The 16883-nt window shown below is 43.6% G+C and overlaps 1 protein-coding gene across 1 annotated transcript in view; it reads right to left on the bottom strand.

Moving 5' to 3' along the window:
• Nucleotides 1-15534, bottom strand: part of LOC308375866 (somatomedin-B and thrombospondin type-1 domain-containing protein) — a gene marked incomplete at its 5' end in the record, with an annotated part of 24986 nt that extends 9452 nt beyond the window's left edge. Inside the window, one exon of the mRNA XM_080852063.1 lies at nucleotides 15285-15534. Coding sequence (XP_080708189.1) covers nucleotides 15285-15534 — 250 coding nt within the window. The remainder of the gene's footprint in view (nucleotides 1-15284) is intronic.
• Between the last annotated feature and the right edge of the window lie 1349 nt (nucleotides 15535-16883).

Below are 16883 nucleotides of genomic sequence, written 5' to 3'. Positions count from 1 at the left end.
AGACCACTCGGAACTCGGATGTATCCAACTCTTCGTACTAGAACGGCACTTGAAGACGTAACTCCGACTCAGAACCTCTCTAGTGAGACGCATAATTTAATCAATTAGTCATAATTATCAATATGGCAATGAACCTAATAGAGACCTTGATTACATCAAAGTTTAAAAACATTTTTTTTTTTTTTACTGTGAGAAGATAAATGAAGAGGCAGTGTGTCAAATGAAGTCCTACTGATTGATAGCAGAGCAGATGGGTTTACGTCTGGCTTGAACCCATGAGCTGGGAAACATCATGCCAGACATTCCCAATTCTGAGTAGTCCCGAATGGGCCATCTAAAGTGACCCAGCCTACTGTTGCTTTCACAAATAATGACGGATGAACATAGTGTTGGCGGGAACTTGCCCACCGTGCACATTTATAGCAAGGTTCAGACTCAAACAAAGCTTAATGCTTATCATGTCGGATTTGTGTGTTCTGACAACACAGTAGTCCTGCCTAGTTTTGGTTCGCTGCTAGGCTGCGTCACACTCCTGTTCTGCCATTGCGGGTTTTTTACGGTTTACACAGACGCCGTTCCACCTCTGCGGCTACCTCCCCTGCAGACCGAGGCAGAACAACAATGACCCCCCCCCGACCCCATTCCGCTACATTCCTGCTTGGAGAACGCTGTGTAGCAACATCTAGAATAAGAGAGGAAGGAGGAGAGTCTCCTCTGTGTTTTCTCAGCACATAACTGTCCTCCTCTCAGGACTGAAGATGACCTGACAAACAGCAGGCCTCACTCCTCTCCTGGTCTGTACACTACAGCCACGTGAGAACAGCTGGACACACACACATACACAGCCACACACACTCTCTCTCTCTCTCTCTCTCTCTCTCTCTCTCACACACACAGACACATAAACACACACACACACACACACACACACACACACACACACTACTCAAAAAACACTGTCCTGCTAGCAAGACTTCAGCAGAACAGCAGTTTGATGCAGAGGGCATAAACAAGTATGCAAACTAATCCTGGAGCTTTAACAAAGTCTGACCCCTCCCCGAGTCATGCCGTGTCAGTGTGTTCATGTCTCTCCTCTGGACATTCAGTGTGTTCATGTCTCTCTTCTGGACATTCAGTGTGTTCATGTCTCTCCTCTGGACATTCAGTGTGTTCATGTCTCTCCTCTGGACATTCAGTGTGTTCATGTCTCTCCTCTGGACATTCAGTGTGTTCATGTCTCTCTTCTAGACATTCGGACATTCTGACGAAGGATGAAAAACTTATCATCCCTTTTTTTGCACACTTTGTAACTAGTGGTTTATTTCCCGATAGGGGATATATATATAGGTGAGTGTAGAAGTGCAGATGCCTTTCATCGCTGGACTCTGGTAAGGAGGAGGGACAAGGGTATGAGGGGACGTTGTCATGGTGATGTGTTTCACGAAGGATGGGATGGGTAAGTAACTACACACACATATACACACATGCACACACACACATACACACACATGCATACACAAGCACACAAACAGACACACACACACACACAAACACATGCATACACAAGCTTACACATGCATACACAAATACACACACACACATACACACACACACACACACACACATACATGCATACACAAGCTTACACATGCACACAAGCACACACACACACATGCATACACACATACACACTCCTGTTGCTTGAGGCCATGTCTGTGGGAGAGGAGGTGAGGCAGGGAGTGGCAGATAGGGGAAGAGGGACTCTACATCAGAGCGAGTTCACAGACACGAGCTTCAGGGAGTTTTATTGACTCTTTCTAGGTTTTACAGCATAGTGAGTAAAGCTGTTTATTCCCAGCACTGTATTTGAGTGGATTTATAAGTCTTTTAACAAAGACTATCAAGAAAGAGTCTCAACGAGATCCAGACTTATTCAAGTGGAAGAGGTAGGGTCAGAGTCATGAAGTGAAGTAACTTAATTGAAAACAGATGGCAGCTCAACCAATAAGACTTCACAATGGTGCAGAACATGTGTATTGTCAGTGGCTCAGCCAATAGGAGGCGTTGATACTGATGTAGATACAGGCCAGAAGCCAGAAGCCAGGAGTGGGAGTTCAGAGTAAGAGGAGGCTCTCAGCACATTCTGTCAGCCTGAGACAACAACACGTCCCCTCACTCCCCTGCTTCTGTGCTTCCACTACCTGAAGACCTGACTCATACTCAGGGAAAATAAGGCCTCTGAACTGTGACTCCCTCACTCTCTCTCTCTCTCTCTCTCTCTCTCTCTCTCTCTCTCTCTCTCTCTCTCTCTCTCTCTCTCTCTCTCTCTCTGCGACTCCCTCACTCTCTCTCTCTATCTCTCTGTCTCTCTTAACTCCCTCATTTTCTTTAGTTTTTATCTCTTCAGACCCCTTGTTTAATTGGGGAGTTGTACACTCCCCTCACAAAATGGAGATTGCTTTCCATAAATGTCTCTGGGAATACTGATGATCTACTGATTTGACATTGATGGTTGATCATCATAATCCTCTGAGATCAGAGGTCAATGCCAAGTGTACAGAAGATCTCCTCCCCTATCCCCTTCTCTCGATCCATCATTCTCTCTCTCTCTCTCTCTCTCTCTCTCTCTCTCTCTCTCTCTCTCTCTCTCTCTCTCTCTCTCTCTCTCTCTCTCTCTCTCTCTCTCCACTATGACCCACTGATAAAGGTACTGTGATTGTTCCTTCCATCACCTGTATACTTTATGCAGCTATTCTCCATCATAACAAAAGGCAGCTTGTCTTCTGCTGACACTAACTACTATTACAGTTTACAAAATAAATCAATGTGACCCACTCGGTTACATTCCACTCTTTGTTCTCCCCCGAAGAAAGGTAAACACACACGTCAACCTGAGTCTGGCTGGTGCCGCTGGGGGTTTAATGGAAGCATAGAAGGAACTTTAATCTGAACACCCATCTTCCCTGGTCGGGGGGACATTTAGAGAGCCCACTGATAATAGAGTGGAACAGTAGAGAGTCACGGAGAGAGGGAGAGGGAGAGGGAGATGGAGGGAGAGAGAGAGAGAGACTTAGGAGCTGTGTTTACTGCAGCTAAAAGAGTAGAGAAGACAGGAGGAAAAGAGGGGAATAGAGAGAGAAGGGGGAGGGAGGGACGGGGACAGGTGAGGAGAGAGAGACTTGTCTTCACTGTTTACTTCAGCTGAGAGAGAGAAGAGAGAAATGGAGAGATAAACCAGGGAGGGAGAGAAGAGAAGGGAGGATAAAAGAGAAAAATAGAGGAGGAAGGTGAAAGAGAGTTACTACCAGTATGAGTGAAGGAGAGGAGAGGTGAAAGAGAGTTACTACCAGTATGAGTGAAGGAGAGGTGAAAGAGAGTTACTACCAGTATGAGTGAAGGAGAGGTGAAAGAGAGTTACTACCAGTATGAGTGAAGGAGAGGTGAAAGAGAGTTACTACCAGTATGAGTGAAGGAGAGGTGAAAGAGAGTTACTACCAGTATGAGTGAAGGAGAGGTGAAAGAGAGTTACTACCAGTATGAGTGAAGGAGAGGAGAGGTGAAAGAGAGTTACTACCAGTATGAGTGAAGGAGAGGAGAGGTGAAAGAGAGTTACTACCAGTATGAGTGAAGGAGAGGAGAGGTGAAAGAGAGTTACTACCAGTATGAGTGAAGGAGAGGAGAGGTGAAAGAGAGTTACTACCAGTATGAGTGAAGGAGAGGTGAAAGAGAGTTACTACCAGTATGAGTGAAGGAGAGGAGAGGTGAAAGAGAGTTACTACCAGTAAGAGTGAAGGAGAGGTGAAAGAGAGTTACTACCAGTATGAGTGAAGGAGAGGTGAAAGAGAGTTACTACCAGTATGAGTGAAGGAGAGGAGAGGTGAAAGAGAGTTACTACCAGTATGAGTGAAGGAGAGGTGAAAGAGAGTTACTACCAGTATGAGTGAAGGAGAGGAGAGGTGAAAGAGAGTTACTACCAGTATGAGTGAAGGAGAGGAGAGGTGAAAGAGAGTTACTACCAGTATGAGTGAAGGAGAGGAGAGGTGAAAGAGAGTTACTACCAGTATGAGTGAAGGAGAGGTGAAAGAGAGTTACTACCAGTATGAGTGAAGGAGAGGTGAAAGAGAGTTACTACCAGTATGAGTGAAGGAGAGGTGAAAGAGAGTTACTACCAGTATGAGTGAAGGAGAGGTGAAAGAGAGTTACTACCAGTATGAGTGAAGGAGAGGAGAGGTGAAAGAGAGTTACTACCAGTATGAGTGAAGGAGAGGTGGAAAGAGAGTTACTACCAGTATGAGTGAAGGAGAGGTGAAAGAGAGTTACTACCAGTATGAGTGAAGGAGAGGTGAAAGAGAGTTACTACCAGTATGAGTGAAGGAGAGGAGAGGTGAAAGAGAGTTACTACCAGTATGAGTGAAGGAGAGGAGAGGTGAAAGAGAGTTACTACCAGTATGAGTGAAGGAGAGGTGAAAGAGAGTTACTACCAGTATGAGTGAAGGAGAGGTGAAAGAGAGTTACTACCAGTATGAGTGAAGGAGAGGAGAGGTGAAAGAGAGTTACTACCAGTATGAGTGAAGGAGAGGAGAGGTGGAAAGAGAGTTACTACCAGTATGAGTGAAGGAGAGGTGAAAGAGAGTTACTACCAGTATGAGTGAAGGAGAGGTGAAAGAGAGTTACTACCAGTATGAGTGAAGGAGAGGTGAAAGAGAGTTACTACCAGTATGAGTGAAGGAGAGGTGGAAAGAGAGTTACTACCAGTATGAGTGAAGGAGAGGTGAAAGAGAGTTACTACCAGTATGAGTGAAGGAGAGGTGAAAGAGAGTTACTACCAGTATGAGTGAAGGAGAGGAGAGGTGAAAGAGAGTTACTACCAGTATGAGTGAAGGAGAGGTGAAAGAGAGTTACTACCAGTATGAGTGAAGGAGAGGAGAGGTGAAAGAGAGTTACTACCAGTAAGAGTGAAGGAGAGGTGAAAGAGAGTTACTACCAGTATGAGTGAAGGAGAGGTGAAAGAGAGTTACTACCAGTATGAGTGAAGGAGAGGAGAGGTGAAAGAGAGTTACTACCAGTATGAGTGAAGGAGAGGTGAAAGAGAGTTACTACCAGTATGAGTGAAGGAGAGGAGAGGTGAAAGAGAGTTACTACCAGTATGAGTGAAGGAGAGGTGAAAGAGAGTTACTACCAGTATGAGTGAAGGAGAGGAGAGGTGAAAGAGAGTTACTACCAGTATGAGTGAAGGAGAGGTGGAAAGAGAGTTACTACCAGTATGAGTGAAGGAGAGGTGAAAGAGAGTTACTACCAGTATGAGTGAAGGAGAGGTGAAAGAGAGTTACTACCAGTATGAGTGAAGGAGAGGAGAGGTGAAAGAGAGTTACTACCAGTATGAGTGAAGGAGAGGAGAGGTGAAAGAGAGTTACTACCAGTATGAGTGAAGGAGAGGTGAAAGAGAGTTACTACCAGTATGAGTGAAGGAGAGGTGAAAGAGAGTTACTACCAGTATGAGTGAAGGAGAGGAGAGGTGAAAGAGAGTTACTACCAGTATGAGTGAAGGAGAGGAGAGGTGGAAAGAGAGTTACTACCAGTATGAGTGAAGGAGAGGTGAAAGAGAGTTACTACCAGTATGAGTGAAGGAGAGGTGAAAGAGAGTTACTACCAGTATGAGTGAAGGAGAGGTGAAAGAGAGTTACTACCAGTATGAGTGAAGGAGAGGTGGAAAGAGAGTTACTACCAGTATGAGTGAAGGAGAGGTGAAAGAGAGTTACTACCAGTATGAGTGAAGGAGAGGTGAAAGAGAGTTACTACCAGTATGAGTGAAGGAGAGGTGAAAGAGAGTTACTACCAGTATGAGTGAAGGAGAGGTGAAAGAGAGTTACTACCAGTATGAGTGAAGGAGAGGTGAAAGAGAGTTACTACCAGTATGAGTGAAGGAGATGTGAAAGAGAGTTACTACCAGTATGAGTGAAGGAGAGGTGGAAAGAGAGGGGAGATGAGGAAAGACTGTTTGTTTACTACAGCTGTAAGAGAGAAAGAAGGTAAAACAGAGGGAAAGAGAAAGGAAGATGAAGGTAGAGAAACAGAGAGACTCGAGCTGACTATTTACTATAGATGTGAGATAAGGGGAGGGATAGAAAGAGAGAGAAAGAGAGAGAGAGAGTAGAGTGGGCTGAATGTTTACTATAGCTAAAGAGAGGATGAGCAACGAGACGAGAGAGAGAATAATAAACACAGTTTAAAGTGCTGGGTGTTTAGAACAGCTGACAGAGGCAGGGGAAATGAAAGGCAGAGAGAGGTTGAGGAGAGAGAGAAAGGAGAGAGCGATTATATTTATATTTATTTTATTTTATTACAGTCAAACTACAAGCCTCACTAAGTACTTTTGTCACCAAAAATGTATTTGAGAAAGGAGAGAGAGAAGAAGAGATGAAGAGCTGAGAGCGAGGAGGAGAAGAGATGAAGAGCTGAAGAGAAAGGAGAGAGAAGAGATTAATAGAAAGGAGAGAGAGAAGAAGAGATGAAGAGCTGAAGAGAAAAGAGAGAGAAGAGCTGAAGAGAAAGGAGAGAGATAAGAAGAGATGAAGAGATGAGGAGAAAGGAGAGAGAGAATAAGAGATGAAGAGATGAGGAGAAAGGAGAGAGAGAAGAAGAGATGAAGAGATGAAGAGAAAGGGGAGAGAGAAGAAGAGATGAAGAGATGAGGAGAAAGGAGAGAGAGAAGAAGAGATGAAGAGATGAAGAGAAAGGGGAGAGAGAAGAAGAGATGAAGAGCTGAAGAGAAAGGAGAGAGAAGAGCTGAAGAGAAAGGAGAGAGAAGAAGAGATGAAGAGATTAAGAGATAGGAGAGAGAGAAGAAGAGATGAAGAGAAAGGAGAGAAAAGAAGAGATGAAGAGAAAGGAGAGATAGAAGAAGAGATGAATAGAAAGGAGAGAGAAGATGAGATGAAAAGAAAGGAGAGAGAAGAAGAAGAGATGACGAGATGAAAAGAAAGGAGAGAGAGAAGAGATAAATAGATCTAGAGAAAGGAGAGAGAGAAGAAGAGATGAAGAGAAAGGAGAGAGAAGAAGAGATGAAGAGATTAAGAGATAGGAGAGAGAGAAGAAGAGATCAAGAGAAAGGAGAGAAAAGAAGAGATGAAGAGAAAGGAGAGATAGAAGAAGAGATGAATAGAAAGGAGAGAGAAGATGAGATGAAAAGAAAGGAGAGAGAAGAAGAAGAGATGAAGAGATGAAAAGAAAGGAGAGAGAGAAGAGATAAATAGATCTAGAGAAAGGAGAGAGAGAAGAAGAGATGAAGAGCTGAAGAGAAAGGAGAGAGAAGAAGAGATGAAGAGAAAGGAGAGAGAGAAGAAGAGATAATGAGCAGAGAGTGAGAGCCCTGAGGACTGAGGGGAGGCTGGAGGGTGTGATGGAAAGAAGGGAAAGTGAGTGGAGGAAATCAGTCGTTATTATATCAACAAAGAGATAAAAATAGCTCAAGAAAAATTAAAATGACACTAAATGAATCACACCACCTCTGATGAGTTTCTATATCAGAACCCCCCATTCAAAACAGCATGAGAACTTTCACTCCCTCTATCCCTCTATCCCTCTTTCTCTCTCTCTCTCTCTCTCTCTCTCTCTCTCTCTCTCTGTCGCTATGTGTATTTCTCTATCAGGAAACCCCCTTAAACAGCATGAGAACTCTCTCCCGTCCAACATGTGGGCCTGCTTCCCTGGCCACGGCCATAAGGGCGAACACCAATCACACATGATTCTTTTTAATCCTACACCCACCTGGACAAGCCGACACATGACGTGCATATGGAAGTGAAAGTCCTCTCTATGGCAGAGGTGGTGTAGACACACAATCTGAAATCCACCTCTGCATTTAACCCATCCAGGGAAGTGACACACACACAGTGAAGTGAGGTTACACACTAACCCGGAGCAGTGAGCTGCCTTTGGCGGCGCCCGGGGAGCAGTGATCCGGGTTAGGTGCCTTGCTCAAGGGCACATCAGACGTGGATGTGGGAAGTGGCAAACCTCCAGAAATTCACTATCAAAGAACCCTAGAAACTTGCCTTTTTAATACTGATTTGAATTCATCAATCGATTTGCAAAAGTGGCAAACTTCATAAAGCAATTATTAAAGGCTCTCAGAAATAGTTTTGTCTTGTCTTAATGCTAGTTTATCAGATTGACTAAAGTCTGGTTCTTTACTGGCTGAATCCTGATGCTTGGTGAGTTTCACTCCAACACCATCTACCCACCATAATGGAGGCAGACATTCAGCTTCCATGAGGTGTATGCTACTGGGTGGAATGTTTCTGATGGAACAAGGTTGGTGTGTGTGTGCTTTTGTGAGTGAGAGAAGATAAGGAAAGAAGAAGAGACAGCATGTGCGTGTGTGTGTGTGTGTGAGTGTGTGTATGTGTGTGTGTTATTAATAATAAATTACAAGGAAAGTGACATTTTGACAGTTTGAGTGGAGGCATGAGAGGAATGGGCCTGAGAAGTCAAGGTGCGATAATCTGGAAAAACTCCAAAACACAGATGGCAACAATCAGGTCTTGGGCTGGTGAGCGTGGGTGTGTGTGTGTGTGTGTGTGTGTGTGTATATGGGCCATTCTACCGAATTGATGCAAAGTCATGTCGGATATATTTTGAATTTTTATATGGTTTATTCCCAAAACTTTGTCCGTATGTATATTGTACCATATCTAAAGTACACATATCTAGTAAAAGAACAGTCAAGTTTTATATTGTATTTTCAGAATGCGTTGGAATGTTTTTCCTCTTCCAAAAATTGTCACTACCGAAACATCACATTTACTATAGTAAAAAAGTATTATTATTGACCTGTTCAGATTGTGTTTCCTTCCCTTCTCTGAAGAGTATTTTTACAAATATTTCTTGAAGGTTTTCACAATGAAATCCATAGAAATGAAATTTTTACCAAATTTTCAAGTTCAATTTATCTGTTTCGGTAGTGACTGCACTGTTTCGGTAGTGACTGCACTGTTGGATGGATGTTCATTTCTCTCCCAAAATCATCCAAAAGGTGCTCTGGGCCGCCCTTTAGTCCACACAACACATTTATTTAAAAATTATGGGATTGAACTACTTACCATTTCATTTTGTCACTACCAAAATCATCTGTTGACTACCATATGTTTCGGTAGTGACTGTTTCGGCAGTGACAATTCTAGCTAACTTTAAGCATAAATAAAGAATTCTAGCAAGCACACGGCTTGCAAACACATCTTTGAAGAGGTGAACACACATACAAACATAAGATTTTCCATGAAACCCCAAAAGGTTTACTTAATTGAAGAAAACATGCGTTTCGGTAGTGACAATTCTTAAGGTTACACGTCGATTTTCAGACTTTGGAACACATTTATATAAAAACTATGGGATTTAGCTACTTACCATTCAACCATTAGGGACAGAGATGCAGTGTCACTATATGGTCAAAAATGCAGAGTCGTGGCTAAAACACAGGCTCAGCCAATGGACTAAAACTCTTGTGTTTCGGTAGTGACATGAAAACTAGGGACATGATTTTTTGAGTATAGTAAATTGATTTAAAAATTAAACCCACAATAAATCTTAATATTCCAAGTTCTGTTTCAACCTAATCATAAAGATCTTTGAAACTAAATCATTGAAAAAAAAAAAAAAAAATTGAAAAGTGTTTTTTAAAGGCATTGAAATTTAGATGTCAGGGTTGGGGACAGCTACTTCCCAATAGAAAGTACCCTATAAATGATGATTTTTTGATATTTAGCTTATCACTATCTCATGTAATGCATTGGGTTTATATAGACCATAACATTTTCTAATTAAATATCTATGCCTAAATACCTAATTGTTTTGTAAATAGTTTTTATTGTTGAGGGACTGCATATTACACGAATTCGGTAGAATGGCCCATATATATGTGTGTGTGTGTGTGTGTGTGTGTGTGTGTGGGTGCGTGTGTGTGCAGGTTACCGTGAAATGACTGCTGCTATTCCCCAGAAATGCCCTGAGTGAGTGAGTCAGTTAAGCACAACATGAGTACCAGTAATTTCTCTCTAATCACTTCCTGTAGCTCTGATGTCATCTTAGGCCTGTCTGTGCCACAGCCACTCTTCTGGACCAGAAGATGGTGTGTGTGTGTGTGTGTGTGTGTATGTGTATGTGTCTGTGTGTGTGTGTGTGTGTGTGTGAGTGTGTGTGTCTGTGTGATTGCGTTAGTTCAGACGGACATCAGATGCCTGTCTAGGCCACAGACACTCTTCTTGACCAGGAGGTGCTGCTTACATTCCAGGGCTAACATGGGCGCCTTCACCATGCTGTCATTCTCCACCCAGGTGAAACAGACGATAGTAGGTACTACAGATATAATTAGAGAGAAAGCATGTGTGTGTGTGTGTATGTGTGTGTGTGTGTGCGTGTGTGTGTGAGTATGTGTGTGTGTGTGTGTGTGAGAGAGAGAGAGCGAGCGAGACTGTGTGTGTGTGTGTGTGTGTGTGTGAGAGAGAGAGGCACACTTGTCAGCCAGAGAGAGACACAGACAGAGAAAGAAATAGTGAGGAAGAGAGAGAGAGAGATTGTGTGTTTGTGTGTGTGAGAGAGAGATGTGTGTTTGTGTGTGTGAGAGAGAGATGTGTGTTTGCAATGAAGAAACAGAGACAGGAGTTGGAAGGGGGTTGTTTAAAAACGTTTCCATATTTTCTCCACTCTCTTGGCCTTCCCCATTTTTACCTTAAAAAGAGAGGCCATCATTATTCCACCAAGAGGAAGGCTAGATAGAGAGAGAGAGAGAGGAGGGGAGATGAAGAAAGATATCACTTAGATCGTCATCTGTAGTAGTTTCCCTCTGCTTTCACTGTACAAGAACAACTTTGGCATGGCAACAAAGCCTGTCTGAGCTGTTTGAAGTAAATTGCTCGAAATTGTCAGTGTGTGTGTGCGCGTGTGTTTGAGGGTGAGTAAGGGAGAGAGTATGTGTGTGTGAGAGAGAGACACAGAGAGTGAGGTGAAATGACCACCTCAAAGACCAAAAGCAGAAAATGATGATGATCCGCTCATGTTAGCGTGTAGCTTTAGCCCCTCTGCTGTCTCTCCTAACTAACTGTGTATCTGTGTGTGTGGGTGTGTGTTTGTCTGTGTGTTTCTGCGTGTGTGCGCGTGTGTGTGCACGTGTGTGTGTGTGTGTGTGTGTGTGTGTGTGTGTGTGTGTGTGTGTGTGTGTGTGTGTGTGTGTGTGCAAACACGTGTCTCATGACCATAACTTTTTGTGCCTGTCATAGGTATGCGCATAGCCTGGATACCAGCCCGAACCCCGCCCACAAAATGTTTGGTCTGGGAGATTCGGTCTGGCTCTGTGCTAGTTGGGAGAGAGTATCATCGGCCGGATTATGCCGTACCAATCAAATTGTCAGGGCGGGCTTTATACGATGATAGACAGATTATCAAGTGGTAGATTCGAAATCCTCCCAAGATGGCGGCATATCGGGAGCCTGTTAGTGGGACATATTTTATGTGAATTATGCTATCTACACGACTTTTTTTATGTCTACATTGACTCGGTTAGTTGTGTATGTGCAACACGAATGTTGCCTAGGATTGTATGTCTTAACTGAAGTGCTCTAGACCATTATTGTTAGGTCATTGCTAACGCTTACACCAAAAATCCATTGAAACACATGGTAGTTGGCTAGCCTTGCTGCTAATAAGTAACGTGAGCAGGCATATCTCAACAGATATTGACAGCGCATTCATTTTGAAAGAGGAACAGAGAAACGCAATCAAGGCATTTGTCGTTCGAAAAGATGTTTTTGCCGTCCTTCCTACGGGATCAGGTTAAAGTTTTAATGTATAAGATGGTCATACTACGTTGCTCTGATTGGTTCTAGGTATCCAATTGAGCGAAGACGCATTTTCCCCCCTGGTTCGTTGAAACACGCCCCATAATCACAGCCCAATGGGTCAGTATCAGACTCATATTCTGACTAGAATTATGAGTATGACATCGTCAGGCTAGTATGCGCGTGCCTGTGTGTGTAAATCTTCTTTTTCACGTGTGTGTAATTATGTGCAGACTGTGTGTACATCAACTAAAAACAGACACAGAACTGTGAGAGATGGACCTCTTTCCTAGCCTACTGCTTTGCACTGTCAAAAAACGATTGCACTATCAATCAACTATATGGCGATACCAATTATCAGAAGACATAACATTATAACAACATCCTGGGACATGGAAAAACACAGGGAAGATGGCCTTGTGAATCAGACTCAATATTGGTTCAGAAACAACACAGACGTTTCCATAGTGGATTTGTTCCTGTGTCTCCCTTGTATGGTATTCATTTTTTTGTTACACAGAAGGTATTGCGGGTCTGGTGGACCCCGGTCGATTTTTGGGTGTTTAATTCAGTACAATCAAACATTTTTTGGGGTAAAATACTCAACAGATGTTTACTTCATCTCAATTACAACCAATATGAACAGCAAATATGGTTAATATTGGCCCTTTAGCTTTGTTATATCACATTTATGAATTTAAGTGCTACCCGTTTTTTTGTGTTTTTTTTTTTACAAAAATCAAGAAAATCAATTATAATCAAGATATCAGTGGCCAAATTTAACACAATTTACAAATGAAGCAAGGGTTTTCATAACTGTTTGATTTATGTGAATTTAATTTGAAAACAGGTCAGTTTACATAGCTCAATATGGGTGGTTGGGGCACCAGCATCGTCCTCCTGAATCCTCCTGATGGTGGCTTCAGAGGCTGAGATTCTTGGAACATGTTGTCTTCTCAGGGTTTAAAGGTTTCCCCAGTGTCTTTCCCCGTTCCTTGAGAAAATGGCTTATCCTCTGGAGCTTCCCTCTCTTCCAATCCGGGTTCAGTGCCATCCAGGTGACAAAGGCGTTGTACGCCAAGATGTCCAATATGTAAAATAAAATCGGCAGTGGCCAGTGTAGGGTCCTCCTTTTGCAGCTGTAGGCAGACACCAGCTTGTCCATGTTGTCCACCCCACCTTTTGTGGCATTATAATCCATGATGATCTCTGGTTTTTGATGCTCCAGGCCAGAGATGCTCCCATCCGTGTGCAGTGTACTCATGAGTACAACATTCTTGCGTTTCTTTGGCACATAGGATACCAGGGACGCGTCAGCCGTGTACACAAATTTAGAAGAGTTGACAGGCCTGTTCTTTGTGGGCAGCAGTTGGGGTGGGAGCTCAGATCTGTTTTTCCTTATTGTTCCCACCATGGTCAGCTCCTGTCCCAGCTTGTAGGATGTAAAAAATAGCATGTGATGTTGTGTCCACTGAGTCCCTGAGCCATGTCCAGGACAACTCTCATTCCTTGATTTTTCTCAGTGTGTCCTCATCAGGTTACCCTATGTAGATTTAGTAAGTTCAAGCATATGAGGAAGTCGCATCACAGAGGCAGCCCCGATCTTTTTACCATATTTTGCAAGTTTAGATGGTATATAATGTCTAAAGGGGCAGGGGCCTCTAAATGGCATCAGCGGCAGAAACACAAAAACTCTTACTGTAACTTACTCACACACTCACTAAATCACACATACTTAGCCTACATACAAACAAGGTCCACATACACACAAACACACACAAGTGTGCGTGCACACACACAAACGAACACGCACACACACACACACACACACTTGCAGGCACACTCACATACACACGCGGGGCAAACACACACACACACACACACACACACACACACACACACACACACACTTCACTTACACTAACAGCAGACCCAGACAGGAGGAAAACTGACTTTAGGTACACAGGACCTACAATTTCCACACTTTTATTTGCCCCGGGTCCAGTGGACCCGAATACCCTCTATGTAACACAAATGTGTAGGGGGGGGTTACGGTGTGCGCTCAATGAAAATATAGACTGATATCCGTTCTTCGCATAAAATGAGCCAAAGCCAATGAGTTTGAGTTTGAAAAAATGATTAGAAGTATTATTTTTGTTTTGATCAAAAATGAAAACGGGTCCCACAGACCCGAATACCATACAAGGGTTAAGATATGAATTGTTCTGTTGTGAAGGTCAGGTGCTTTAGGCTTAAGATTGTGAGGATAGTGAGTTGTTTAACCTCTGACACATATTTAAGATCGGTCCTTCATCTTGACCTAACCTGAGACCAGATAAAGATTCTAGAAAGATCCCTTACATATGCTGTCTAGTGCGCTTTGGTTATTGGCTCCTCCTTAACGCTCGCCTGTTCTGGCGGCTACCTGCCAGTAGCTATCTCCGAGAGCCCTGGTTCCTTCTAGTGGTCCTGGTTCCTGGATAAGACATAAATGTTTAAGTGTTCTATGTGAGGGTTGGACGTTTCAGAAGTATCTCGAGTATAGAGGGGAGTATTCGTTTGTGCTTAATAATTTATAAAGCCATGAAGATCACCGGTAAAGCGTCAATGTACTGACGCACAGGACACTAAATTACATGCTAGATTCTTTAAAGAGCATCCCTTCAAGAAAATCTTTTCTCAGCATTATCTCACATATGTTGTTGCACCTATACAATATGAAACCAAACCAGACAACGCGTCTTGGAAGAGACTACAAAGGGCACTTTGCTTAGTAAAAGACAAACAAACCGCAGACGGTCTGCGGCAGACCGATCCCAGAGCTTTTCATAAGTGCTCTCTAGTCGGTCTCATGGTCGCTACACGCGGTATGTCGCACTATCTCGCACCCACTCAGTGTCACAATTTTAGCGTTCAACTGTGTGAGCCGACTTTTCGCTTTAAATTCACCGTGCTTTGAAGTAGGGCTACTTGACAATGCCATAGAGATCAAGGTCAGCCCCAACTCAACGCACGTATGACAACGTCACATCTAGACATTTTCAGAACATTTCCCAAGTTTGCTCATAGCTGCTGAGATTCATTGTCTTTCTGTGTATGCAATGGGGCAAAGGAAATGAACAATTAACAATTTTCGTAGCCAATATATCCATCTAGACCAAAAATATTTATCTTACTAATTTTACTCCTGACATCTCCCTTGTACGTCGCATTGGTTAAAAGCGTCTGTTAATTACTACATTTAAATGTGAATGACATAACTGAGTGTCCGTTCAATGTAGCCCGCGTAGCGTACCCGTAGGACACACCTGTTGCTTTACGCGCAAAACATTTCAACCCAATGCAATCTTATAGACAAACCAAAGCGATTCCAGCCTACCTATCTCGGTAAGATTTACGCCACGCTACCTGTAGAGAAAAATTAACGGATATTGGAAGAGGTGCGAAACTCACCGGATATTTGACACACGCGCTTGTAGTCCTCGCAACAGTCCCCGGTTTTCTGGCAGTATGTGTCACAGTAACACACGGTTTTTCGCTTTGTATACTCAAAACATTCATTGTTCCGTCCGCTGCAGCAGTTGGGAGACTCTCTCTCGGCGCAGCCTGCCTGTACTGGCTGGACAGACATTCCCAAGAGGAAGGCCAGAAGTCCGCAAAGTGCCAGTCCAGAACATCCCGACAAACTCCGCTCCGCTCTCATGGTGCAACTCCCGTCTTACTTAAAAACAACTTCTGTCTTGTGTTATGTCACGCTTCTGAGCAAGTTGCGCACCACAGGCTGGACCTAAAACCCGCTTGACGAGACTAAATAAATATATTATCGAATTCAATCCAATCAAAACATTTTTTGATGACATCCAGTGGAGAAAGATAGAAAAGTCGCACAAGCTGCGCACTTTTGTCAACTGGTTATGGTGAGTTGAAGAGGCGATGCTTATTCCTGTAAGCGACAGGCGTAGTCTCTCTCTCCCTATCTCTTCCCCCTCTAGGCCGATTCCCCTACTCTTTCTCTCTCCCATGCTTTCGTATCACCCCAGCGAACAACACCGCCCCTTGGAGAGCTCAGGGGTGTCATTAAGACGAGGTCCACACATCTGTTGCCATCGAGCCTGTCCCTTATTCACTCAGCGCCTGTTCCCTTGGTAATTATACGCTTGTGGTGAGTGCCATCGCACCATGGCCATCAATTCAGCCGCTGTCATTCACGTGTCTCCGAATGCAAAAACCCTAAATAAAAGTGATAAAAAGTTCCAACAATTTTTTACAGAAGAGCGTTTTGGCAGCTCTAACTTCAATTGCACCCTGGGGAAATAAGTTGATCTGGGACACTGCGGGTCGCGTCTTTGGCGTCCGGGGAAAGCAAGTGTCTCTGTGTGTGTGGCTGTCACACTCCTTCCCTCCCCGTCAACAGCTGCATTCAACGCTGACAGCGAAAGGGACAAATGGCGCCCCAGTGACCTCCACGACGCCCCCCAACAATGATGCCATTAGTTTCCCTTGACTGGTTCTGAGAGGAACGTGCTGCATTGGATAGGCATTGTAGTCAAACACATGGGGCTGGTTCGTGTTTATAGTGGTGCACTATAGAGATGCATACATCTGGGCAGAGGTGCATACAGTAACGTAGGCGGCGCATACTAAGGTTATTTGCTGCGTAAAAGAATCAAAACAAAAGAAGGTGTATATAATGCTGCTGTAGGTCTTCTCAGGTCAGATCTTTCCCGGCTGTTCATGTTTGGAAGAAGTAGATGCACACACATTATCTCTCTCTCATTCTGTTCACCCAAAGTGAGCATCATTTGATTGATCAAGTCATGGTTGAAAATACGGAGAAACACACTCTGGAGGAACACGGACACACACACACACACACACGCACCACAGATAGCGAGAAGGAGGGAGAGATTTATTGGTCAAAGTAGTAATCAAGTATTTTGCGTCAGCATCCTTTTTCTTTTGCGATTGCGTCCCCTGGTGGATATTTGGTCACACAAGAGTCAACAAACTATGTTAAATATAATCTTCCTCGAATCTCATTCTTGATTTCAG

This window comes from Sprattus sprattus (genome assembly GCF_963457725.1).
Source record: "Sprattus sprattus genome assembly, chromosome: 15".
Taxonomy (NCBI): domain Eukaryota; kingdom Metazoa; phylum Chordata; class Actinopteri; order Clupeiformes; family Clupeidae; genus Sprattus; species Sprattus sprattus.
The sequence above is the reverse complement of the archived record's forward strand: the minus strand, read 5'-3'. Positions and strand labels throughout refer to the sequence as shown.